The 26,636-nt window shown below is 43.0% G+C and overlaps 1 protein-coding gene across 1 annotated transcript in view; it reads right to left on the bottom strand.

Moving 5' to 3' along the window:
• The window catches only part of arid1b (AT rich interactive domain 1B (SWI1-like)), a 633,019-nt gene that overhangs the window by 126,264 nt on the left and 480,119 nt on the right, over positions 1 to 26,636 (bottom strand). Inside the window, exons 9-10 of the mRNA XM_038808360.1 lie at positions 20,326 to 20,665; positions 14,235 to 14,363 (exon numbers count right to left, since the gene is read on the bottom strand). Coding sequence (XP_038664288.1) covers positions 14,235 to 14,363; positions 20,326 to 20,665 — 469 coding nt within the window. The remainder of the gene's footprint in view (positions 1 to 14,234; positions 14,364 to 20,325; positions 20,666 to 26,636) is intronic.

A 26,636-nucleotide genomic window follows, 5' to 3' on the forward strand; every position in this document is an offset into this window, starting at 1 on the left:
GGAATGGCAGCTCAATATCCCTGGTTACAAGATTTTCCAACGGAAAGAAGGCTAATAAAGGGGTGGTGGGGCGGGGAGCTCACACTGTGTTAAAAAGGTAATCACAGCTATTAGGAGGAATGACATGAAAATGAAAATCGCTTATTGTCACGAGTAGGCTTCAAATGAAGTTACTGTGAAAAGACACATTCCGGCGCCTGTTCGGGGAGGCTGTTACGGGAATTGAACCGTGCTGCTGGCTTGCCTTGGTCTGCTTTCAAAGCCAGCGATTAGCCCTGTGAGCTAAACAGCCCCTATATTATAGAAGGAGATATTATAGAAGGAGCCCATTTGAATTGACCCAAGGAACAGAAAAGGAACAACCATGCTGCCTGGTGTTTATTATAAACTCCCAGTCAGAGGTAGATAAAAGAGCAAATATGTAGGCAGATTGCTAAGAAGTGCAGAAACAATATGATAGTAACAATAGGGGATTTTAACTACTCTAACAATGACATGGTAAATTCAGGGCAATAAAGGGCACAGAGTTCTTGAATGCATTCACGAGAACTTTTGTAGCCAATACATACACAGCAAACCCAAAAAGAGAAGGGACAGTATAAATGCAAAATATTATGGATGCCAGAAATCTGAAATAAAAACAGAAAATGGTGAAATTACTCAGCAGAACAGGGAGCATCGGTAGAGATGGAAACAATGTTAATGTCAATGACCTTTAATTAGAATTGGTAAAAAGTTAAAAATGAATAGGTTTTAAGCAACTGAGAGTCCGGGTAAGAAAGTGGGAAAAAAAAAGCAAACAGCAGAGAATAAATGACAAAAGGGGTATTTTCTGAAAGGCCAGAGGGAAGAGTAAAGGGAAAAGTAAGAGACAAAATATATATCTAGAGATGGTATGAAGAGCAGGATGACGAACAGCTAGTGTCAAAAAGCAAAAACAAGAGAATAACAAGAGGGCAACATGGTAGCACAGGTGGATAGCACAATTGCTTTACAGCTCCAGGGTCCCAGGTTCGATTCCGGCTTGGGTCACTGTCTGTGCGGAGTTTGCACATTCACCCCGTGTCTGCGTGGGTTTCCTCTGGGTGTTCCGGTTTCGTCCCACAGTCCAAAGATGTGCAGGTTAGGTGGATTGGCCATGATAAATTGCCCTTAGTGTCCAAAATTGCCCTTAGTGTTAGGTGGGGTTGCTGGGTTATGGGGATGGGGTGGAGGGGTGGGCTTGGGTAGGGTGCTTGTTCCGGGGGTCGGTGCAGACTCGACGGGCCAAATGGCCTCCTTCTGCACTGTGGGAGTTATCTGTGGGAGATCATGTTAATGTTAGTGATCATTATTCAGTTAGATGTAGAGTAGTTATGGAAATAAACTAAGAAAGGCATAAGAGTGAGCTTTGCACACAAGCAGTGGGAACCCCACATCCAGAGTGAGTGACAGCCAGAGTGTGTTTGAAACGCGGGAATTTGAAGCAGAGTGAGAATGCACTGCAGAGTGGGAAGAGGTGTTTTTTGCATTTTCTCCTTGCTTCATAATTTTTGAAATGTTCAGTTAGTGGTCTTGCCCTGCTGCAGCAGATGAGGCTACAAGGGAAGGAGTTGATTGGTAAGTAGTGGGTAAGGTCATGTAAGTCTTTACTACTTTTATCACTTATTGTTTGAAAATACTTGTTGTGATTTTTAATCTGTAAGGGCTATAATTGGTAGTAACAAGGACAAGAAAAGAAGGGCCATAGAGAATTTGATATAATTTAATATCAAGCATCTTCCAAAAGTTTACTTGAAAGGGGTAAGTCATGGCAGGAGAATTCAAAGCCTTGGATTGTTCCTCTTGCTCCCTGTGGGGAGCCGGGAACATTTCCAGTGCCTGAGACCAGCATGTGTGCAGGAAGTGTTTCCAGCTACAGCTCCTGGAAGCCTGTGTTTTGGAGGTGGAGCAGCGGCTGGGGACACTGTGGAGCATCCGCGAGGCGGAGAGTGTTGTGGACAGCATGTTTAGAGAGGTGGTCACAGCACAGGCTCAGACCCCACAGGCACGAAGGGAATGGGTGACCACCAGGCAGAACAAGAGAGCTAGGCAGGCAGTGCAGGAACCTCATGTGGCCAGTCCCCTGCAAAACACATAGATTGCTTTGGATACTGTTGACAGGAATTAACGCTCAGGGGAAAGCAGCAACAACCAAATTTGTTGCGCAATAGTTGGTTCTTATCATAGAATTTACAGTGCAGAAGGAGGCCACTCGGCCCATGGAGTCTGCACCGGCTCCTGGAAAGAGCACCCCACCAGAGGTCAACACCTCCACCCTATCCCCACAACCCAACCCAACATTAGGGGCAATTTTGGACACTAAGGGCAATTTATCATGGCCAATCCACCTAACCTGCACATCTTTGGACTGTGGGAAGAAACCGGAGCACCCGGAGGAAACCCACGCACACACTGGGAAGATGTGCAGACTCTGCACAGACAGTGACCCAAGCCGGAATCGAAACTGGGACCCTGGAGCTGTGAAGCAATTGTGCTATCCACAATGCTACCTTGCTGGTTCTGCTGCAGAGGGGAGGAGTAAAAAGTGTGGGAATGCAATAGTTAAGGCATTCAATTGCAAGGGGAATAGATAGGCATTTCTGTGGGCGCAAACGAGACTCTAGGATGGTATGTTGCCTTCCTGGTGCTAGGGCCAAGGCTGTCTCGGAGCGGTTACAGGACATTCTGGTGGGCAAGGGTGAAAAGCCAGTGGTTATGGTACGCTTCGGTGCCGAAGACATAAGTTAAAAAAAATATAGGGACTTAGGAAGACAGTTGAGAAATTGGACCTCAAAAGTAGTGATCTCAGGATTACTACCAGTCCACATGCTAATCAGAGTAGAAAAAGTAGGATATATTGGAATACGTGGCTGAAGAGATGGTGTGAAGGGGAGAGTTTCAGATTCATGGGGCATTGGGACCAGTTCTGGGGAAGGTGGGACCAGTACAATCTGGACGGGTTACATCTGGGCAGACCGGGACTGATGTCCTCGGGGGAGTATTTAAACTAAAAAGGCAGGGGGATGGGAACCTCGGCAAGGAGCCAGAGGAGGAGGAAACAAGGACAAAAATAAAAGACAGAAAGGTGAATAAGAAAAGTGATAGGCAGAGAAACCAAGGGTAAGATTGAAACAGGGCCACATTGAAATATATAGGAAGCGGGACATGTAATGTTAAAAAGACAAACTTAAAGGCTTTATGCTTAACGCGCGGAGCATTCGCAATAAAACAGATGAACTAATCACACAAATAGTTGTACACAGGCATGACATAATTGGGATTACGGAGACATGGTTGCACGGTGACCAGGGATGAGAGCTGAATGTCCAAGGGTATTCAGCATTTAGGAAGGACAGACAAAAAAGGAAACGGCGGTGGAGATGCAGTGCTGGTTAAAGAGCGAATTAATGCAATAGTAAGGAAGGATATTAGCTCCGACAAGGTGGAATCTGTGTGGGTAGAGCTGAGAAACACCAAGGGGCAAAAAAACATTAGTGGGCGTTGTATATAGACTCTCAAACTGTAGTGATTATGTTGAGAATGGCATTAAACAGGAAATAAGACAAATGCGATAAAGGAACATCTGTAATTATGGGTGATTTTAATCTGCAAGTAGATTAGGCAAATCAAATTAGCCACAATGCCATAGAGTAGGAATTCCTGGAATGAATACGGGATAGTTTGTTGGACCAATACGCTGAGGAACTAACTAGAGAACAGGCCATCCTACACTGGATTTTGTGCAAAGAGAATGGAATCATTGACAATCTAGTTGTGCAAGACCCCTTGGCGATGAGCCATCATAATGATAGAATTTTTCATCAAGATGGAGAGTGAGGTAGTTGATTTTCAGACTAGGGTCCTGAATCTTAGTAAAGGAAACTACAATGATATGAGGTGTGAGTTGACTATGTTGGAGTAAAAAACATTACTTAAAGGAATAATGGTGGATAGGCAATTTCAAACATTCAAGAGGCGCATGGGGGAACGACAACAATTCTTTCTTCTTGTTTGGCGCAAAAGTAAAACAGGAAAGGTAGCCAATCCATGGCTTACAAGGGAAATTGGAGACAGTATTTGATCCAATTAAGAAGCATACAAATTGGCCAGGAAAAACAATATGTCTGAGGATTGGGAGCTGTTTAAAATTCAGCAAAGATGGACCAAGGGATTGATTAAGAAGGGGAAAATAGAATAAGAAAGTAAGCTTGCAGGGAACATAAAAACTGACTGTAAAAGTTTGTACAGGAACATGAAGAGAAAAAGATTGGTGAAGACAAATGTTACTCCCTTACAGTCAGAAACAGAGGAATGTATAATAGGGGACAAAGAAATGGCTGAGCAACTAAATACATACTTTGGTTCTGTCTTCACAAATGAGGACACAAATAAGATACCAGAAGAAATGTTGGGGAATGCAGGGTTTAATGAGAGGGAGGAAGTGAAGGAGAACAATATTGCTAGAAAAATGGTGTTGGGGAAATTGATGGATTGAAGGCTGATAAATCTTCAGGGCCTTATAATCTGCATCCCAGAGTGCTTAAAGTGGCTTTAGAAATAATGAATGCATTAGTGGTCATCTTCCAGGATTCTATAGACTCTGGAACAGTTCCTGCAGATTGGAGGGTAGCTAATGTAACTCCACTATTTAAAAAAAGGAGATAGAGAGAAAACAGAGAATTATAGACCAGTAAGCCTGATGTCTGCAGTGGGGAAAATTCTAGAATCCATGATCAAAGATTTTATAGCAGAACACTTAGAAAACAGTGGCAGGATTGGACAGTCAGCATGGATTTATGATGGGAAAATCAGGCTTGACAAATCCACTGGAATTCTTCAAAAATGTAACTAATAGAGTTGATGAGGGGGAGCAGGTGGATGTGGTTTATTTGGACTTTCAGAAGGCTTTTGACAAAGTCCCACAAAAGAGGTTAGCGTGTAAAATTAAAGCGCATGGGATTAGGGTAGTGTACTGAGATGGATAGAAAACTGGTTGGCAGACAGGAAGCAAAAGGTAGGAATTAATGGGCCTTTTCCAAATTAGCAAGCACTGATTAGTGGGGTACCGGAGGGATCAGTGCTCGGACCCCATGCTATTTATAATTTATATTAATGATTTAGATGGGGGAAACAAGATGTAATATCTCCAAATTTGCAGATGACACCAAGTTGGTTGAGAGGGTGAGCTGTATGGAGGATTCAGAGATCCTTTAGTGTGATTTGGAAAAGTTTTTTTAAAATTGAGTCCCCAGTTATTTTTTTCTCATTAAGGGGCAATTTAGCGTGGCTAATCCACCTAGCCTGGGTTGTGGGAGTGAGACCCACACAAGCACAGGGAGAATGTGCTAACTCCACACAGCAGTGACCCGGGTCTGGGATCGAACCCGGGTCCTCAGTGTTATGAGGCAGCAGTGCTAACCACTGCACCGCCCAATGTGATTTGGAAAGGTTGAGTGAGTGGGCAAATGAATGGCAGGTGCAGTTTAATTTTGATAAGTGTGAGGTTATCCATTTTCGTAGCAAAAATGAGAAGTCACAGTATTATCTGAATGGCCATAAATTAAGAGAGGGGAATATGCAATGAGTTCTGGGTATCCTTGTACACCAGTCACTGAAGGTAAGCATGCAGGTACAGCAGACGATAAAGAAGGCAAATGGTATACTGGCCTACATTGAAATGAAATGAAAATCGCTTATTGTCACGAGTAGCTTCAAATGAAGTTACTGTGAAAAACCCCTAGTCGCCACATTCCGGCGCTTGTTCGGGGAGGCTGTTACGGGAATCGAACCGTGCTGCTTGCCTGCTTGGTCTGCTTTCAAAGCCAGGGGATTAGAGTAGATGGAGCAGGGATTTCTTGCTGTAATTGTACAGGGCGTTGGCGAGGCCACACCTGGGCTACTGTGGGCAGTTTTGGTCTCCTTATCTGAGGAAGGATGTTCCTGCTACAGAGGGAGTTCTGCGAAGGTTTACCAGATTGATTCTTGCGATGCGGGACTGACGTATGAGGAGAAATCGAGTCGGTTAGGATCGCATTCGCTCGAGTTCAGAAGAATGAGGGGCGATCTCAGAAACCTATAAATTTCTAATGGGACAAAACAGATGTTCCCGATGTTGGGGGTGTCCAGAAACCAGGGGTCACAGTCTGATGGTACGTGGTAGACCATTTAGGACAGAGATAAGGAGCAATTCCTTCAGCCATAGTGTGGTGAGCCTATGGAATTTGTTACCACAGGAAGTAGTTGAGGCCAAAACTTTGTATGTTTTCAAGAAGCAGTTAGATATGGTATTTTGAGGCGAAGGGGATCAAAGGATATGGGTGGAAAGGGGAATCAGGCTATCAAGTTGGATGATCAGCCATGATCATAATGAATGGCAAAGCAGGCTCAAAGGGCTAAATGCTCCCATTTTGCATGTTTTTGAGAGGAAATCTTTCCAATTTGGGAAAGGCTAATTTTGCCAAGTTGAAATGTGATTTGGCAAAAGTGGACTGGAAACAGCGACTTGAATATAAATCATTGCAGTGGGAAAAATCCAAGGGTGAGAGGGTTCAGAGCAAATATATTCCTACAAAGAAGGAATCTAAGACCTTTCAGCCAGAGTGAATTGAAGGGAGTGGAACTGTATAGAACCCCCTCAGGCTGTGACTCACATTGAATGTATAGTGAATATTACATGTATCCAAATTGTATGGAAACACCTCAAGAGTGCAACCTTATATATGTAGGTAACTTAAATACCTTTGCACCATTTGTAATGGCCATTTTGAAATGTTTGTAACGTTCTTTCAGATATTTAATGAATAAGTATATTTTTGCAAAATAAAAATATTCATACAAAGAAAAAGTGATGTCAAAGACCACAAGACTGCATTTTACATGTGACCATATTCCCCGGGTAAAGTTGGTAGGGAACCAGCCCACCAAAAACCCAGCTATCCTGCAGCCATTTTACACTGGAAGCAGCATCAATTGCTTACAGTCAAGATTTCTGCCCCCATCTAGGCTAGGCCTGGAGACTCCCTTGGGTCGGAGGGGAGGGGTATTCAGGTCGGGGGGGGGGGGGGGGGGGGGGAGTAGGTAGGTAGGGGAAGTCCCATGTGGATATTGGGTAGTGTTGGGGGGGGGGGGGGGGAGAAAGAGTCCCATGGGTGGCGTGGGGAGATTAGTTGGGTTGTGGGGGGTCCAGTGGGTAGTCGGGGGGATGGAGTAACCTGTTGTATGACGGTCAGAACCATCCGAAGTTTATGATTTAAATTGGGGCGCGTTTCTGGTGTATCTTTAAGGTATGCCTCAGGTACAATACAATATATGCGTTTTTCTACCCTTTCTAATCTAATATTTTCCCCACAGATCTGTGCATTGCATCAGTCTCCAAGATTCACCTCAGGACTATAGGTCATAAACAGCAGCATTAGGGCATGCCCTATATCTGAAAAGATATGGGAGTAGAAATTAATCCTGGGTGGTAATGCTGGAGGCGATATTTCATCAACCTTGCTTAAAGTTCAGTCCTATTGACTTCAATATAACTGAATATTGAGGGTGGGTGGGGGAGAGCGGAATAAAACAGGCAGACCACAATATACCACCCATTTCTACCCTACAGTTCTGAACTCCATATTAAAAAAAGGATGTATAGGCACTGAAGAAAGTGCTAAAGACTTACAAAGATAATAATAGAAGTGAAAGTGTATAATTATCAGGAAAGACTAAACATGACCTGGGGTATTTATTTTAGAGAAGAGAGATTGCGAGGTGATCTGTTCAGAGTTCTTCAAAAATTGTGAAGGGGTTTATTTGGGTGGTTGTAGAAAGATATTTCAATTTGGGGGAGGGGGAGTTAAGACTAACTGATAAATCCAGTAAGGTATTCGGAAGACATTTCTTTACTCAGAGGATGATGAGAATGTGGAACTTGTTACCAAATGGAATGATTCAAGGGAATAGAATAAATGCATTTAAGGGGAAGCTAGATAAGTACATCAGGGTGAAAGGAACAGAAGGATATGGTGGTAAGGTGAGATGAAGTAAAACTCAGCTGTAATGAAAAGTGTTGAGTTTAAACACTGGCAAGGACCGGTTGAGATCAGTGGCTTGTGTTGATGCTGTAACTTTTATGTACTTATATATCTAGATTTTACAATATTTGGCATGAAAAATCTTGGAAAGGTAATTTTGTGATGCTTACCAAATAAAATTTTAATTTTTTTCTGCGTCAAAGCGTCCGTCTGTCATATATGAGGTATTGTTTACTTGAGCAGGGTTCTTTAACACATACATCACATATAATTAAGAGGCTCTTGGTGTAGATCTAAGGATTTTGCCACAAATTGCACAATTTGGATTCAGACTGTTTTTTGTTAACATGTGTAATAGATTCACACATGTTGAAACAATTTACCAGTGCTACAAATATGCATCTGATGGAACCATCAATTCACCAGACACGTGTTTCCGATGTGAATCTAGGCTTTAATCGACTTACTTCAGAGCCAGCCTGTTACCTGTCGATGAACTCGTAGTGACCCAGGCTGACTCTGGACACGGGTACTTATACAGCTGCACTAGGGGGAGGAGTCGTGGGAGGAACCAAGGGTGGAGCCCAGTACAGGTTCCTAGGTGCTCCCAGCGCTACTCCCCCTAGTGGTAGGACAGCGCTACTGCGCTTACAACAAGTGTGAATTAACGTATATTAACATATATTACATTCACCCCCTTCAAAAAATCACGTCCGGCGGGGGTGGTGGTCTAGTCTATGAAGTCAGTCTGTCCGGCGGTCGAATTGTCCGCTGAGATCTGCGGAGCACCGGGGTTGCAGCCTCTTGAGGTGGCTGGATGGGTGTGGTGTGCTGGGGCACGATGGGAGACTCCAGAGAGGGTTGTATCCGAGCTTCATACTCCCCTGGTTCGACCGGGGGCGCTGGCGGCTGGCCGGCGCGGGGGCGCTGAACTGGTGGAGCGAGCTCGTGGGCTCGGGAGTGCAAGGGGGCGGCAGCATGGGGTGTAGGGTGAGAGATCCTTCTGTGGGGGTAGGGGGGGCGCTGGATCCGGCGGGTGCCAGATCCCGGAGGGATACAGTGTCCTGGCGGCTGTCAGGGAACTCGACGAATGCGGACTGGGGGTTGGAGTGGAGCAGGCGCACCTTCTCAACAAGGGGGTCGGTTTTGTGCGCCCCGACGTGTTTCCTCAGGAGTACGGGGCCCGGCGTCCTCAGCCATGCCGGAAGTGAGACCCCCGTGGTAGTGCCCCTGGAAAAAATGAAGAGCCTCTCGTGAGGGGTCTGGTTGGTCGCCGTACACAAAAGGGACCTAATAGCGTGGAGTGCGTCTGGGAGGACTTCCTGCCACTGGGAGACTTGGGGCTTTCTAGACCGGAGGGTCAGTAGGACCGTCTTCCAGACCGTTGCGTTCTCCCTTTCCACCTGCCCGTTCCCCCTGGGGTTGTAGCTGGTTGTCCTGCTCGAGGCAATGCCCTTTTCGAGCAGGTACTGACGCAGCTCGTCACTCATGAAGGACAAACCCTGGTCGCTGTGTACGCAGCTGGGGAAACCAAACAGGGTGAAGATGCTATGCAGGGCCCTAATAACTGTGTGGGAGGTCATGTCGGGGCACGGGATAGCGAATGGAAAACGGGAGAACTCGTCTACGACGTTTAAGAAGTAAACGTTCTTGTTAGTTGAGGGGAGTGGCCCTTTGAAATCAATCGTGAGGCGTTCAAAGGGCCTAGAAGCCTTGACCAGGTGGGCCCTGTCTGGTCTATAGAAGTGCGGTTTGCACTCCGCACAGATCGGGCAGTCCCTGGTGACCGCTTTTACCTCCTCGTTGGAGAAAGGCAGGTTTCGGGCCCTAATGTAGTGGGCGAGCCGGGTGACCCCTGGGTGGCAGAGGTCATTGTGGATGCTTTTTAATCGGTCGATCTGCGTGCTGGCGCATGTCTCGCGGGATAGGGCATCCGGAGGCTCGTTGAGCTTCCCGGGTCGATATTTGATATCGTAATTGTAGGTGGAGAGTTCGATCCTCCACCTCAGAATTTTATCGTTTTATATTTTGCCCCTTTGCGAGTTGTCGAACATGAAGGCAACCGATCTTTGGTCGGTGATGAGGGTGAACCTCTTACCTGCGAGGTAGTGCCTCCAGTGACGGATAGCCTCCACAATGGCTTGTGCTTCTTTCTCGACTGAAGAGTGTCTGAAGCGGAGAGGGTACGGGAGAAAAATGCAACTGGTCTCCCTGCCTGATTTAACGTGGCTGCAAGAGCTACCTCTGAGGCGTCGCTCTCTACCTGAAATGGGGTGGATTCATCCACTGCCCGCATGGCCGCTTTAGCGATGTCCTCCTTGATGCCGTCGAAGGCCTGGCGTGCCTTGACTGACAGGGGGAAAAGTGTGGTCCTAAAGAGTGGGCGGGCTTTGTCCGCATATTGAGGGACCCACTGGGCGTAGTAGGAAAAAAATCCCAAGCACCGTTTGAGGGCCTTGGGACAATGAGGGGGAGGGAGTTCTAAGAGGGGTCTGGGCCTAGGACTCCGTTTTCCACGACATAGCCGAGGATGGCTAGTCTGGATGTGCGGAAAACGCATTTCGCCTTGTTGTACGTGAGATTCAGTTTCTGTGCCGTCTGGAGAAACCGGTGGAGGTTGGCGTCGTGGTCCTGCTGGTCATAGCCGCAGATGGTGACATTGTCCAAGTACGGAAACGTGGCCCGCAGCCCGTACTGGTCCACCATTCGCTCCATTGCTTGTTGGAACACTGAGACCCCATTAGTGACGCCGAAAGGGACCCGGAGGAAATGGAAGAGGCGGCCATCGACCTCGAATGCCGTGTAGTGGCGGTCCTCCGGGCGGATTGGGAGTTGGTGGTATACAGACTTCAGATCCACCGTGGAAAAGAGCCGGTACTGGGCGATCTGGTTTACCATGTCTGCAATCCTGGGGAGGGGATACGCGTCGAGGAGCGTAAATCTATTTATGGTCTGACTGTAGTCGACCACCATACGGAATTTTTTCCCGGTCTCTATGACCACCACCTGAGCTCTCCAGGGATTATTGCTGGACTCTATAACCCCCTCACTGAGTAGCCTTCGGACCTCTGCTCTGACAAATACCCTATCCTGCAGGCTATACTGCCTGCTACGAATGGCTACGGGTTTACAGTCCTTAGTGAGATTGGCAAAGAGAGGGGGGGGGGGAATTCGCAGCGTAGCGAGGCTGCAGATCGTGAGTGGGGGCAGGGGCCCTCCGAAGCTGAGGGTGAGGCTCTTGAGGTTGCATTGGAAGTCTAGGCCTAATAAAAGTGGCGCGCAGAGTTCGGGCAAAACGTAGAGCTTGAACTTCGTGTAACTAGCGCCTCGGATTGTGAGTGTCACGGCGGTGCGCCCCTGGATCTGGACCGAGTGGGAGCCTGAAGCGAGCGCGATAGTTTGCTGCGCGGTGAAAACGGGGAGCGAACAGCGTCTTACCAGGTCTGGATGTATGAAGCTCTCTGTGCTCCCAGAGTCGAAGAGGCATGGCGTTTTGTACCTGCTGATATGGACCTCTGCCATCGAGTTTCGTAGATTCTTTGGTCGTGATTGGTCCAGGGTGACCGCGCTGAGTTGTGGGTAGTCGGCGGTTCGATCAGCTGTGCTGGAGTGGCCCCGTGATGACTGCCCTCTGAGTTCATAGTTTAGTTCAAATTCCTCCGCTGAGTTGTCCGAGCGCGGATATGCCGATCGGGCCCGTGGATCGTATGTGGCGGGCGGCGAGGGAGATGGCGTCCAAGATGGCGGCCCCCATGAGGCGCACGTGGCCGGCCACGTGGTGGAGGTTTTCCAAGATGGCGGCCCCCATGAATCGCACGTGGCTGGAGGGGGCGGAGTCGGGGCATAGGCCGCAGCGTTTCGGGCCCCGCGAGGCTGAGAGTGCGGGGAGCGGTTACTGCGAGTCGCTGGGGAGTTGGAAGCTGGGGCTCTTTTTGCGAGGCACACTCTTGCGTAATGCCCTTTTCGCCCGCAGCTGCTGCAGGTCGCGTTGCGGGCCGGGCAGTGCTGCCGCGGGTGCGGGTTCTGGCTGCAGACATGGCAGGCTGGAGCAGCATAGTGGCTGGCTGGGGCAGCATAGTGGCTGGCTGGGGCAGCATTGTGGCTGGGCGGCCGCGTAGCACAGGTCTGGGGGAGTCGCTGGTCGGGGGCCCATGATGGGGTCGCGGGGAACGAGTTAAGGCTGTGGAAGGAGTCCTCCATCGTGGTCGCAGCTTCCACAGTCGTTTCTAAGTCCTGGGCCCCCTTTTCCAGCAGTCGTTGGCGCACATAGTTAGACCTGAGGTCCGCTACAAAAACATTGCGTACCGCCAATTCCCTGTGTTCAGCCGCGGTAACCGCTTGGTAATTACAGTCATTGGACAAATTGTTAAGTTCTCTTAGGAATTCGGCGAGTGATTCCGTAGGCCGCTGACGGTGAGTCGTAAACACATGGCGAGCGTAAACTTCATTAATTGGCCGTACATAAATTTTTTCGAGAACTGCTAGCGCCGCAGTATATGAACTGGCCGAGTTTAGTTGCGTTGAGATTCTATGGCTCACCCTCGCGTGCAGTAGACTCAGCTTCTGATCCTCTGTAGTTTTGGCTGTGCTCGCTTCGGCCAGGTAGGCCTTGAAGCACCGGATCCAGTGGGAGAAGATTTCTTTAGCCTCCGCATCCTGCGGGTTCAGTTCCAGGCGTCCAGGCTTGAGGGCCGATTCCATAATCGATCTTTACTGTTCTTAAGTCGATTAAATTGATGGAACCATCAATTCATCAGACAAGTGTTTCCGATGTGAATCTAGGCTTTAATCGACTTACTTCAGAGCCAGCCTGTTACCTGTCGATGAACTCGTAGTGACCCAGGCTGACTCTGGACACGGGTACTTATACAGCTGCACTAGGGGGAGGAGTCGTGGGCGGAACCAAGGGTGGAGCCCGGTACAAGTTCCTAGGTGCTCCCAGCGCTACTCCCCCTAGTGGTAGGACAGCGCTACTGCGCTTACAACAGTGTGAATTAACGTATATCAACATATATTACATTCACCACAGCATCTAAATTCATTTATTTCATATAAGTACTGGACCAACCTTTCTTAAAGAGCAGGTTTTGCCATTTGTACCAGTGGTAAAAATTCAAAGCTTATGCTATGTCTTAAGCTTTCTTTTAAAAAGGAATTTTCGAAAATAATTGAATGCGATGACTTCACCGGCAAAGTAGCAGAAAAGATTCACTGTGGGAGACAGTGGCACGGAGAGGGTTGATTTGGCAGTAGAAATGGCGCTGTTACTCAGACACCCCGAGTCAACAACCAACTCTGCAGGTTTAACTCTCAGATTGACGGGTTGAGTAACTACTTCCAAATAGTTTCCCCAATTACTTATTCAGCATTTACTACTTTAAACAAAAACATTCTTCAATGAAACAAAAATAAAACATGTTGGTCATAGTACTTTCTGTTTGAATTTAAAGACAGTGCTAGGTGGTTCATTCTTGCTTAGTCACTGATCCTGGAGAAGTGCTGAACAGACGCCAGATTCCTTCCAGAGTGGAAGATAAAAGCCTGGAACACATCTCTAGACTATTCTGCAGTCAACTCAAAGTGATACTGATTGAAACCAGGGAGCATCCTGTCTCTAATAGAGAGGTCAACAGACCCATCTGTGAACAGGGGGTAAACAATGGCATTCCCCCAACACTCCCCTCATTCTTTAGGTCAGTATTTTTTTTACAGTTGTTGCCATGCAAATAAGCTGGACATTTTTTCAACACATTGTAACTACAGCTGTTCAGTTAATCCCCTGTTCAATCCAGTGCCTGAAGGAATCAGAAGGTTGGACCTGTTTGAGTCAGATTTAACTTTCTACAGTTTTTCAATGTTCAGACTTAAAAATTGGACATTGAGATGGCCTTTTGTGAGTTGACGTTTCAATTTTGTAATGCACTAAAGTTCCTGGTTTTGATAATGTAATAGCTCTGCAATGCAGTTTACAACTTCCCCATTAGACAGGAAGAGGAACAGCCATGCCAGAAGCCATGCAGGTGTGAGGCATGCAGTTGTTTTCATTCTTTCATAGCTCTGGTTAGTACAAAACAAAGCTTAACAGAACCAAGAAACAAAACACAAAACAGCAATCCTTTTTCTGTAGTCAAGTTACAAGTCCTGCCAGGAAACGCCATGTCCCACAGCAGATTCAATCACACAACAACTACCTACCCGTATTGGTCAGGCTGGTACATCATGGGAGCCTGAGTGTTGCCATAGTTGGGATGTTGTGGTGGAAACACAGGACGTCCACCAGGCCCAGTCTGACTGGGAAAACCAGGCGACCTAATATACGGTGGCCTAAATCAGGAAAGAAATAGCTCCTTTGTTTTTATTCTGTGTCAGTTCTGTGTTTAGTTAAAATTCATGAAACATCCAATAATACCCATCTACTTCAAGAAATCTGAAAACTTAACCTGTTAAAGCAAGACGGGTTTTTAGTTTTGCCCATTTTTAATCGATACAGTAATGTGTGTTGTTTTTAAAATGACTAGCATTTCAAAGTTGAAGTATTGGATTCTTGAACATTTCAACCCATTACCAAAATTAATCATGAAAGTAGATAGGATCCTAAGTTAGTTTTTATCGCTTAAAATAGATTCTCTCGTCACACACTGTTCCCCCATCATTCGCACCCCAACTCTTCTTATCTAAAGATGCAAACAGTTGCTGGGGTTCAGTTTCAAAGATAGCATCAATTCTCCGATTCCTTGACTGGTTGACAATTCAACTGGGATTTAGTGCTCCCAGATTATTCCACCGTGGATTGATCATTGCAGAGCCCAATCATCTTATTATTATTTGATCAAATGTACACACATGTAGGTTCCAGCAGGCATCACTAAATACTGAGAAGTGTGCGGCACTGAGGCCAACTGCAATGTTAAACCTATTTTTCTCGTTGAAGGCGGATAACTTGGCATTGACCAGGATTCCTGGGGACATTCTGGCCTGTATGACTTCATGGGTGTACCTTCATCCATGTTATTAATGATTAATCTATTAATGTTATTAAAATTTAATTTGTTCCCAAGCTGTTTCAGTTCAGCACAGGTAATTCAATGGAAACCTGACCATCGAAGGTTTTCTGAGTGCATGCTGCTGTAAACCAAGGTACATTCCAGTTTAGTTTGGTATAAACCATGGATTATTCCATTTAAAATACAGGACATTAATTTTCCAATTCCAAATTGATGTTATATACACCACATTCAAATAGATTTATGGTGCAATCACATCTATGCAATAGTCTCCTTAAATGAAATTATTGATACCGTAGATTATTAAATGCATGTTGTGCTAGTGCTAAGCTATCCAGTGACATAGATCCCAGCTCAATTTCTTCTTGTTGTTGATTGAAATACACTGGGATGGTACAAATGACAATCAGCTGGGTTGGCCTAATACGATTGCTACCCTATGTGACGTATACCAGTGAACATTGGGAAAGGACAGTTTGGGATTTGCTGAAATTCAATTATCTATTCTCATCTTCCCTTCCCTCCTAGATGACACTCCCGGTTAGACTCAATTCATGAAGAATTAGAAAATCTGAGTAAGGCATATGAACACTGTTAGGACCCAGGGCAGTCACCAACTTTGTAGAGAATAAAAAGGGCAGAAAGTTTAAGAAAACACACACACACACACACATAGCATAGATAACAACTGATGTCTATCCTTCCAACTTTCCACAAACGCAAAGTAAATAAGTTAATACCCTGCAACACTGCGCATTTCATATGCCAGCCAGAGTACCCCGTACTGTATAGAATAATGTGCAGCGTGCTGTACTTTGGGAATGGGTTTGATTTTTCAAGATGGGTGGATGCTAGTTAACTCAGTTACATGATAATATTAAACATCTTTAATTTTATGACAAAAGCTTCTGAATTATAACTTGACATTTCTTCAATTAAGAATATGTAACAATATAAATAATGCCTTTTATACCCACTTCCTCCAAAAGAATCCAATACTCAAACTTTAAAATAGATCAACAAAATCAGTTAGAACATGACTCATGAAACAGTAAATCCAAAATGTGTACATAAATGGGTTTACAGTTTAGCTAGATGCAACTTGCGAACAGTGTAAAATATACAGTTTCTTGCCAGTAACCGATACATAAACCCACAGAACCTTTTAAGCTGCTTGACTCACTAAACTGTAACAATCGAGGGCTTTTCCTGGAAGATGACAAGACTCACAGTCATGTACAGTTCCTAACAATCCACTTAAACAGCAGTTCAACTAAATCACATATTCAAATTAAAAGGCTCACATAAAATATGTAACATTTCTGAGGTACACTGCAACTTCACAAATATTTCAACCAGAAAAGAAGTTGTTTATCTTAATTTTAATCACTTCACTGCACAGTTTAACATTTTTTATTAATTTTTATTTGCTGATTTGATGCTCCGTACTCGTGCTTTCATGGAAGTACAATTTGCTTAATTTGTGAAAACTGCTAATTGCATATTTCCAGACATCAATAAATATTATTTTAAAATGTGAAATAGTTAACAGAAGAGAATTCAATATGTTTAATGTCAACTCAATTTATAAGATGTGTATTCAAATATGAATAATGACAATTTAAAGAGGATTAAGTTATGGAAAAAGCAACTCTTACACGTTTTACAGTGGTATGGCACTGGGGTTGTTTCTGATCTGCAATGGCGGAATGTCTACTTTATGTTTGTTAGTTTAATATTTTTTCAGCCCTCACAACGCCAGCTGAGCCACTAACCTACACAGCTCATATAGCTGAAAGGGAACCATAAGACAGTCACAATCTAAAACTGCCCAATAGGAGACACAACAAAAAATTAGCAATTAATCACTGGCCATAATAGAGCCCCAAATGAGATTTAAACTCGTATGTGATTAATTGACCTGTTTAGCTCCCAAATTACACTGTTCATAATTTGAAATTCCATTTTGTAACACTGTCTGCTAACCAGTGAACAAGGATGCAGCAAACATCTTAAAAAAACACATTTTGGACAAATCAAACAATGCAGTGCCTTCATTACTGATACATTGTACCATCCCCATTAAACATACGTAACTTATATTATGTACATCAATAGTCAGCTCATTAAACATTCAAACCAATGCTGCTAATAATCATAAAACTGCATAACTGTGGGAGCAAAATGTTACACTAATAGTTACATATCATTTCTCACATGGAAAACAATTGTTCAATGTAACTGCAAAAAAACACCGTGGACATGATCCAGTGTAAAGCAACATCTTCGAACAGAATTGGAACTATATTGAAGGGCTGCTTCAAGCAAACAACTGTGCTCATGAAACCACTTTATTAACAACATTTAATATTGCTGAAGAAAATTATTTTAATCTTCTGTCACTGAATAATGACCAACCCCAAAAATTTTGTTTCAGAGAAGTGTTATTCCTACTCTTTCGACTCTCTTTATTAGAACTGAACCCCTACTTGGTAAAAAAAAACAGCATCAAATTGATTGCAAACCTACTAAATCGATACTATTCGGTTATATTTTAGCCATTATGCAGCTGTACTGATACCATTAGTTCTTACAATTCAGAAGATCAAGATTTTGTGGTGATCTGAATTGTGACATGGTGCACTATTTGGGAAAGGGAAAAAGAGTTATGCTTCCTGCCTTGTACAGTCCCTATGAGCCAACAAGTAGATTGTACAAGCCCACAGTCTGACATCATTCAACAAATAATAGTGTAGAAGTAGAAAGCTGGTGAAAAGGGGATGAAATAATATTTAAAATATTAAACCAAAAAGGGTACGGAAATGATCAGTGTCCATTATAATGCATTTTACTTACAACACAATGTGAGACCAACAAAATATGCAAGTGAGACAGCTACCTTCAATTGAGCTAAGTGTCAAGGAATGGTGGGGGGGGGGGGGGGGGGGGGGGGAGGGTTTGTCAATTTTCTACTAATTTAAGATTTGTTGTTTGAACGCATAAGTTATTTAGTGTCATGCATTCCAATGTAAGTGGAATACAGGGTCATCACAACCTACTTCAATGGCATTCCTTGTCTGCTCCTGCATGGAGAACGATTTGACGTTTGTAGTCCAATTTTGGCTCCCACCTACCCAATGAAAATCCATGTTCATCGAGCGGCAGGACGGGAAACTAACAATTAACAATGATTAACAACTATTTGAGCTATGTCAGCCATCCAATCTCATCTGATATTAAACTATTAATTTCTTTGGATTAAATGCTAACTGAACACAGTTCATCCTTGTAACTAAATATATGTTGACATCCTCAGAATAGGATTTGTTCACAAATCAGCCCAAGTTTGCTGTTTACCTCATAAAAAAAAACAAGAGCTTGGAAATCCAGATTATTAGAAATATTTTGAATATGGGAGCAGAAAGGTGGCACAGTAGCGCAGTGCTGAGCACTGCTGCCTCATGGCGCTGAGGACCAGGTTCAATCCTGACCCCGGGTCACTGTCTGTGTGGAATTTGCACATTCTCCTCATGTCTGCATGGGTCTCACCCTCACAACCCAAAGGTATGCAGGGGAGGTGGATTGGCCATGCTAAATTTCCCCTTAATTGGAAATTTAAAAAAAAATATGGGAGCTGGAGTGGCTCAGTGGATGGCTCTGAGCTGGAAGGCCCCAAGTTCACGTCCCACTTCAGAACTTGTTGGCTATGAGAGGTCAGTAGTTTGGGGCAAGCCAGAGTCTATCGGTCCCCAGCCTGGATTTTTGGGGTGGGGTTGGCAGCAGGAAGAACATCTGGCCATAAAACCACCTGCTAAATCCAAAATAAATGGTGGTTGATATGAAGGTGAAGAACCATGATTGTGGCGACCCTCTGCAAAACATGGGGGGAAAGTCATAGAGAAAGGAAAGGGAGCAAACAAACGTAGCAAGTGAATATTAAATCTTCCATAATGATCGAGTTATTTCCTTGCACAAAGGTAAGAGTTGAAGGTGAAGCAAAAGGTTTTTAATGTGAAAATTAACATTTTCTGGGGTTTTGCGGTTACTGGGTTAATTCTAATCAGATATTCTGAGCTGGGAGTCCCATGGTTGCTTTTTGTTCAAATCTATCACAATGTATGTAAGCATGTGCTTATCCAAAAGTCTAGTACAGATGATTTAGAACAGTTTCTAAGCAGAGAACATTTCTGGTCAACAATGAATCATGGGAAATGCTTAGGAGATTCTGCCATCATTTGCCACCAGAATGGATATATTTTTAAGAAGCACATATTTTCATCTGTAATACTTACAAAGCAAATGGAAATAGCAGTTAAGATAAGGGAATTTTCATTATGCTGAGGTTGACAAAATGGAGAGTCTGGTGTGTATAGGTTATAAAGAGCAACGTATGGAGGTGAGTGACCTACAACAGAAAAAGTTTCTGCAACTTTATCTTTCGGTTCAGAAAACACCCAGTCGGAAATTTAAACTACATGACTATTTGAATGGAATGTCACAACACAGTGTGACATAATTTATGTGGCATTTCTGCATATAGTCAAAAAATAATTTTTAATCAGTCACTATTAATGTTGTTGAGATAAATTTATTTGGAGGGCAAACAAGTTGCCTGTGCAAAGTTTCTTGCGACATTCTTTCAAATATCAACCTTCCTCAGAAGTTTGAGGCACCAGGAGAACAAAGTAAATCAAGGGAAATTATGACTTTGGGTTTATATTTTCAGTCTCCCTTTTCCTACGCAAAGCTGTGAAATCAAGTTTCTAAAATAACAATATTGTTCCAGGAACACCCGAGAAAGAGAATAACTTAAATGCATGGCAGACTAGATCTGTTTTTCCTTCCAAGTAAAGTATCTCAATACACTGCACAGTGTTCCAGTTGGGAGCTGATAAAACAGAGAAACATTGAAATCGAGACAAAAATTCGCAATCTTCCGTGTGGAGCTGAGATTGGAAATACTTGAGTGACCAAACCAACTTAAATCAGTCCATTTGTATATTTTACAGCACTATTAAATTGTTTCCCCCCCCCCCCCGCAATTCCACATGATATTTAGTCAAATTTAATAGCTAATGAAGTACATTTAAATGATCAGTCTTTTAAAATTAAAGTTAGTTTTTCAATGTACTACCAAACGTCATTTTGACTAAATAAAATCAGCCACATATATAGGAATTGGTATTCTTAAGACAGAATTTATCTGTTTTCATTAACGCCGACTTCATTAGAACAGTTATGTAAAAAGTATACAGATTCTGGTTCTAGTATTTTTTGCATACCTGTTTTGAGCAGAGTTTGCTGCAGCCTGCATCACTGCAGCAGCAGCCTCCTGTGCCTTGCGATTTACGGTTGCCATCGGTGGACCCATCCCTGCGCCAACCTGCTGTGACATGTTTGGAGAGTTTGGGGTCATGTTACCCATGTTGCCAGAGTACGGCCAGTTCGACATCCCTGATGATGGCATCCTCCCCACTGTCATGTTACTGCAAGGCTGAGCTGGACCCTGACCATGCATCTGGTTGCTCACATTCATACTCATGCTGTTACCAATGCCTGGACCTGGACCACTGTAGTTGGTGTTCGGAACGGCACCATAATTTGGCGGTCTGGCATAATTACCTAAAACAAAAAAAAATTGAAACAAGTTGTTCTCGTTCCAGCCTGTTATGAAGTGTCTCTATGCTTGAAAAAACGGAGATGTATAACTGATCTCCATTTAAATCAGCTTTGACTCCTTTACAACCTTTCTTTACATTACAATCAACTGACGTGACAACTATTAATGTGTTGGGCAACTGAGACTTCGAAGCAGAATAAAGACTTTAAATCTTGAAACAATACTTGAAATATTAGAGCTTTAAAGCTGCAGATACTTAACCACTTAATTATTAATTTCAAATTACTACTTTTCTTTAAAGGAGGCACTTAAAGAACACATTTATAGGAAGAAATTCCAAAAGTGCAAGATCTCTCAAGTGAAGAAAATTTGTTAAATCTCTGTGAAGTGAACTAAAATGCTTTGCGACTAATTTTCAGTCACAAAGGCGAACTCTACTTGCATGCTACATTGAGAGCTTCCATTGGCAGAAACCGAGTACTTACCACAAAACCTGCAACAACTTCACTGTTAGCAGGTTAATGAAAATGTTATTGTCTAATCGGATAATTTGTATTTGCATGTCTAATCAAATATCCAAAATGAAATCCAGATTCCCTAACTCGGAAATCTAGAGCATGGGGTCAAAATCTCAGAATAGAAGTAGACCATTTAAGACTGAGATGAGGAGCAATTTCGTTTCACAAACGGTTGTGCATTTTTGGAATTTTCCATTCCCAAAAGCTGTGGAAGCTTCGATGTTGAGTATATTCAAGATAAAGGTTGATAATTTTTTAGGTACAAAGGGAATTAAGGGATATGAGGATAGTGCAGGAAGGGAAACTGAGATAGAAAATCAGCCATAATCTTGTTGAATGGTGGGGCAACTTTGTAAACCCAAATGGCCTACTCCAACAGCTATTTATATAATGATTTTTTAAAATATGACTGGGATGTTTCTCTACCAACAGGTTAAAATATGGACATTGACTTAAAAAATACCCAGAAATCTGATGCATTTTGACGTTTGGTTCGTTCCTGCCAAAATTGGTGTCCAGACTGAAAACCAAAAATCTTTCTTGCCAGTACTAATTAATATATTAAATTAATGTCAAATGCTATGTTTATCATCAGGAGACAACAACCTGTATCATACAAAACATTTCACCTTGCAGAAATGTTTACACATCAGGATTTGTTATGGATATAGATTGGACACCAATATGCTGGGTTCATTAGTTGGGGGTGGGGTGGACGGAACTCAAATTAAACTTGAACAGTTACTGAGATATGGCAGAAGCTTAAGCACTTATTAGGAGCTAAAATCACAGCATCTGACTTCAGCATAAAAGTTAATCAAACTGAAAAGCTGGTGAAAAATTATACAAAAATGAGCACATAAATTGCAACAAATTTCAATAATTTAATCGTAGCATTTTTCCCCAATCCCTGGTTAGACACAATGGGGAAGAAACTTGCTTGGCTATCTCTGCCTCTTGCCTGGTGTCCTATCTGCCCCTGAGGAATATACTTAAGTCTGCGATGCTGCAGAAACAAATTTCATCCCTAATGAGTAATGGTGATTTATTCTGCTTGGGCAGTTTAGTATAAGCAAAGATTACTTAACCACCACAATGCTCGTCTTCAACACAATGCCCTTGAATGTGTGTAAAAACGCTACCTGCCTCTGGCATTAAGGCACTATTGTATTTACCTCTATTAATAATAAATGAATATTAAATACGCCTTGATAAATACTTCAGATGTTGTAATTTTTCCAGATTGCTTGTAAACCTGCAGAGCCTTTCCATTACAGGTAGCTCTATCTCTTAAGATTTTTACCTATACGATTGTCTAGCTACAAAATAAATACAAGATAATCTCTTGCATCACCTTGAGTGAAAATTGGATTATTCATAAACTTTACAAGTTTGTCAACCCTCTGTCAAGTAATTGCCTGTGCAGTATTTTAAGAGATCTTCCCACACATACTGTCACAGTTAAGAGGAGCACCTCCCGAATATCTTCAGGTTAATGGTATCACACGTAAAAAGTAGAAAAAGAACACTGCAATATGTAATATGTTTAACAAAGAAAGAAACAACTTTTAAGAACATTATTGATCCTCCGTCAGTTGGCATATTGCTGGGAAATTCTGGGCACTACATTTCACGAAAGACATAAAGGCTTTAAAAAGTAACAGAGGAGATTACCAGGGAAGGAGGGACTTTAATTATGGCAAGGGGGGTGCTAAAGTTAGGATTATTCTCCATTAAACAGAAATGGTTACAACATGACTCAATACATTACAGAGTTTTCCGATGATAAGTTTTAATCGATTAGGTAAATAAATCTATTCCCATCTGGTGCATGGGTCAATAGCCAAAGCCATTAACAATCATTCAGAGTTGTTGGAGTCTGGAATGTTCTGGTTGAAAAGAAGATAGAAGCAGATACCATAAATAATTTCAACGGTAGCTGGACAGATAGTCCAATATGAAATACTTAGAGGATTATGGCTAAAAAGTGGTGATATGGGGCGTAGAATGACTGCTCGAAGAGCTAACAGAATGGATGAAGGGCTGAATGACTGCCTGTGCTGCAAGTTTTCTATGAGTTTGTGATTATATAAACTTGCATACATATATGGAGGAGCTTATACGGTCTGCACATTTGGGTACAAAATATCTCAGTAAGATAAACATTTCTGTATAATAGGATGCTTAGGCTGAGCATCCAGGATAGGGCTTAGACTACAAAGAGTAAACAGGTCATTGTAATTTCACATGATGTTCTAATAACTTTAAAAATAATAATAATACTCGCTTATTGTCACAAGTAGGCTTTAATGAAGTTACTGTGAAAAGCTCCTAGTCGCCACATTCTGGCACCTGTTCGGGGAGGCCGGTATGGGAATTGAACCCACGCTGCTGCCTCGTTCTGTGTTACAAGCCAGCTGTTTAGCCCACTGTGCTAAACCAGACCTATAGGGGTTAAAAAATAAGATAGCTAATTTTCTAGTGCTGAAAGTAATAAACATTATTTCTTCTTTGGGTTTCCCACTATACCGCACTCAACTTTAAAGCAGCTCATTGTCATATATAGCAGTTTCCCTTCATCTCATTGTTTTAATGCTTACTACCAGAACAATTGAAGGATGCCATCTGAAATGTACAACAGTTTATCTGCACGAACATCAAAGTTCCTTAATTACTACAACCAGTGGAGCTTAATCTTAAGTCTTTTCAGAGATTCTAGAATTTACTGTGCTGAAGGAGGCCATTCGGCCCATCGAGTCTGCACCAGCCCATGGAAAGAGCACTCTACTTAAGCCCACGCCTCCACCCTATCCCCATAATCCAACCTAACCTTTTTGGACACTAAGGGGCAATTTAGCATGGCCAATCCACCTAATCTGCACATTTTGGACTGTGGGAGGCACCCGGATGTGACCCACGTAGACACGGGGAGAACGAGCAAACTCCTCAAGGACAGTCACCCGAGGCAGGAATTGAACCTAGGACCCTGGAGCTGTGAGACAGCAATGCCCTAACCCTAACCACTGTGCCACCATGCTGCCCTTCAATAATTGTATAAACCTCCAGTTTACTCAGGTAATGGCTATTTTGTGCACATTTGCATTTGAAGAGAAGTTGATATTATTTGTATCACCATAAAAACACTTCTTACAGACTGTAGCTTCAAATAAAAATGGATGTATGTTAGATTAGAGCAAAGTAAAATGCAAGCTTCAAATGGCTGAATTACCACAAAGATTAAAATGGAAAGTATTTCATTGGGGTGAACCAGAGTTATCTATTAAATTCCTAGATGCTCTATACAATTAATAACCGTGGAATCGCTCTCCATGATAATTTTCCCACAGCATGCCTTTTCTAAATGTGCAGTGTTTTAATATTCTGAACTAAGTGTGTGGAACTATTACATTATTCCATAAATCTTTACAGGCTATACCCAACTAAATTAAATATTTTGACAAGTTATATTTAATCCCGGTTGATGGCAGCTTGCACAAAGCAGAAAAGGCAACATTCTTTGAAGTTGCAACATTTTAGTTGTGGATTCATTTACTTTACATAAGAAGTGCCTTTTAAGACTTCAATAGCATATTAGTTGCAGCAGTAAAAATGTGATGCCCCGATGGCTTAATGAATAAAGGCACTGCCGGTGTAGTGCTAAGCTATACATACCAGAAGACACCCTTTTTTGATTCTCTGATCTATGTTGGCTACATGACCTCAGCTGGGACAAGAGTTGGGAAACAAGATTTGTCCTCAGCAGGAAAAAAGATTCACCAGGGCTCCAAGTCTTGATTGCTATTCAGTGATCCCCGCTGGAAAGCACAGGAAAGTAGACGTTGGTGAATGAAGGATTTGCCTTGGCTCTGATGCTCTCCCTGGGTAACTAGCCTGTTGACACTCAACATTCAGGCGTTCACAAAAAGATAGAAATACTGGAGGTTTGCTGGCAATTATAGAAACGTATGACAGCATGAACCAGCATCTCCACCAAGAAGAGAGAAAACAAGGGAAATAATTGGAACAAGATTACTACATATCTTTGTGGACATGTAGTGCATGATTTGGGACACTCGTATCTATAATATTCTGGCCTGGCCCTAGAATCAACTGACCTCAACAGGAGTCTAACCTACTTACAGTTTTTGAATTACGGGGGACTAATCAGCAAGCAGTTCTGACTATAATCTATTAACTTCTATTTAAAGATAGTGATACCCCAACATTCAGACCATGCTCATATATGGAGAATCCCTTTTTGAAAGCAAGGAAACAACTTGCTTTAATAATATAAAATAATATGGTGTCTTTTTATTCTTTGTATTGTCCCAAAGCACTTCACAACCAACTGATTACTTTTCAAGTGTAATCTATGTTCCTTTGGCAAATGTAGAGACCAATTCTCATACAGCAACTGAATGAATGAAGATCTGATTTGGTGGCACTGTTAGGAGGGGGAGGGGGTGGCAGAGTGGTATACAACAGTTGCTAAGCAAAAACAATCTTTTATGCCCAATTTAACAGGTGGATGGAGCCTCAATTTAAATCCTCATCCAAAATATGCACCACTGACAATGCAGCATTCTCAGTATTGTACTGAATCGTCAGCCTAGAGCACATATAGTCCTACACTGAAGTTAGGAACATTCATAGAATGGCATCTCAATATAAGTCATGAATTTTGGGAGAGAAGAGAAAGAAGAATTTTTTTCTTTCACTCAGTGATTCCTTGCACTTCAAAATGGGTGCAGGTTTTCATTGTAGTTTGCATTATCTAGCGTGGCAACTACAGATTACATGGTGGAAAGTGCACGGTTTCTTTGGATTTTTTTTAACAGCAAGGACTGTTTTAGTTCGATTGAAGACACAAACAGTTGGAATATCTATGATTATTGCAGGCAGTCACATACTGGTAAAACTGGAAATAGTTTTCAGTTGTTTACAATATGGTAAGAATACTATAACAATTCTTAAAACTAGATACAAGTAACATGAAGAAACTGCACTCCAAGAAAGTGGTGTATAATTAATTGTACTTTCACCTTGGGTAGATTTGGAACCTCGGAGCGGGTGGCAGGATCTGGGAAACTTCTAGTTCGTCCCTCTCACCTTGGGGAAAATGCCCACAAGGAAGGAATTTTCATTATGCTGGGTAAGTGGGGGGAGAAGGCAGGGCAGCAGTCCAGCCAGCCGACCTGGGAAAAAGTTTGTGTCAGAAGCGGTGCAGTGGAACTCTGCCCTAGTTATAATAAAAACAGAAAGTCCTCCAACCCTCACTCGTCACACACACCCACACTCCATCCATGCCACCTTGTGTCCCACCACACCCCCATGGCTCCTCACGTCCCTAAGCCAAGGAAAAGATTAGTAAAAACAAACGTGGGTCCAAAACAAGCAAAGTTTATAAGGAGGAGCAAGGTAAAGGCAGAGAAAATGAACAAATGCCTTGTGTCTA

This window comes from Scyliorhinus canicula, chromosome 1 (assembly GCF_902713615.1).
Source record: "Scyliorhinus canicula chromosome 1, sScyCan1.1, whole genome shotgun sequence".
NCBI lineage: Eukaryota > Metazoa > Chordata > Chondrichthyes > Carcharhiniformes > Scyliorhinidae > Scyliorhinus > Scyliorhinus canicula.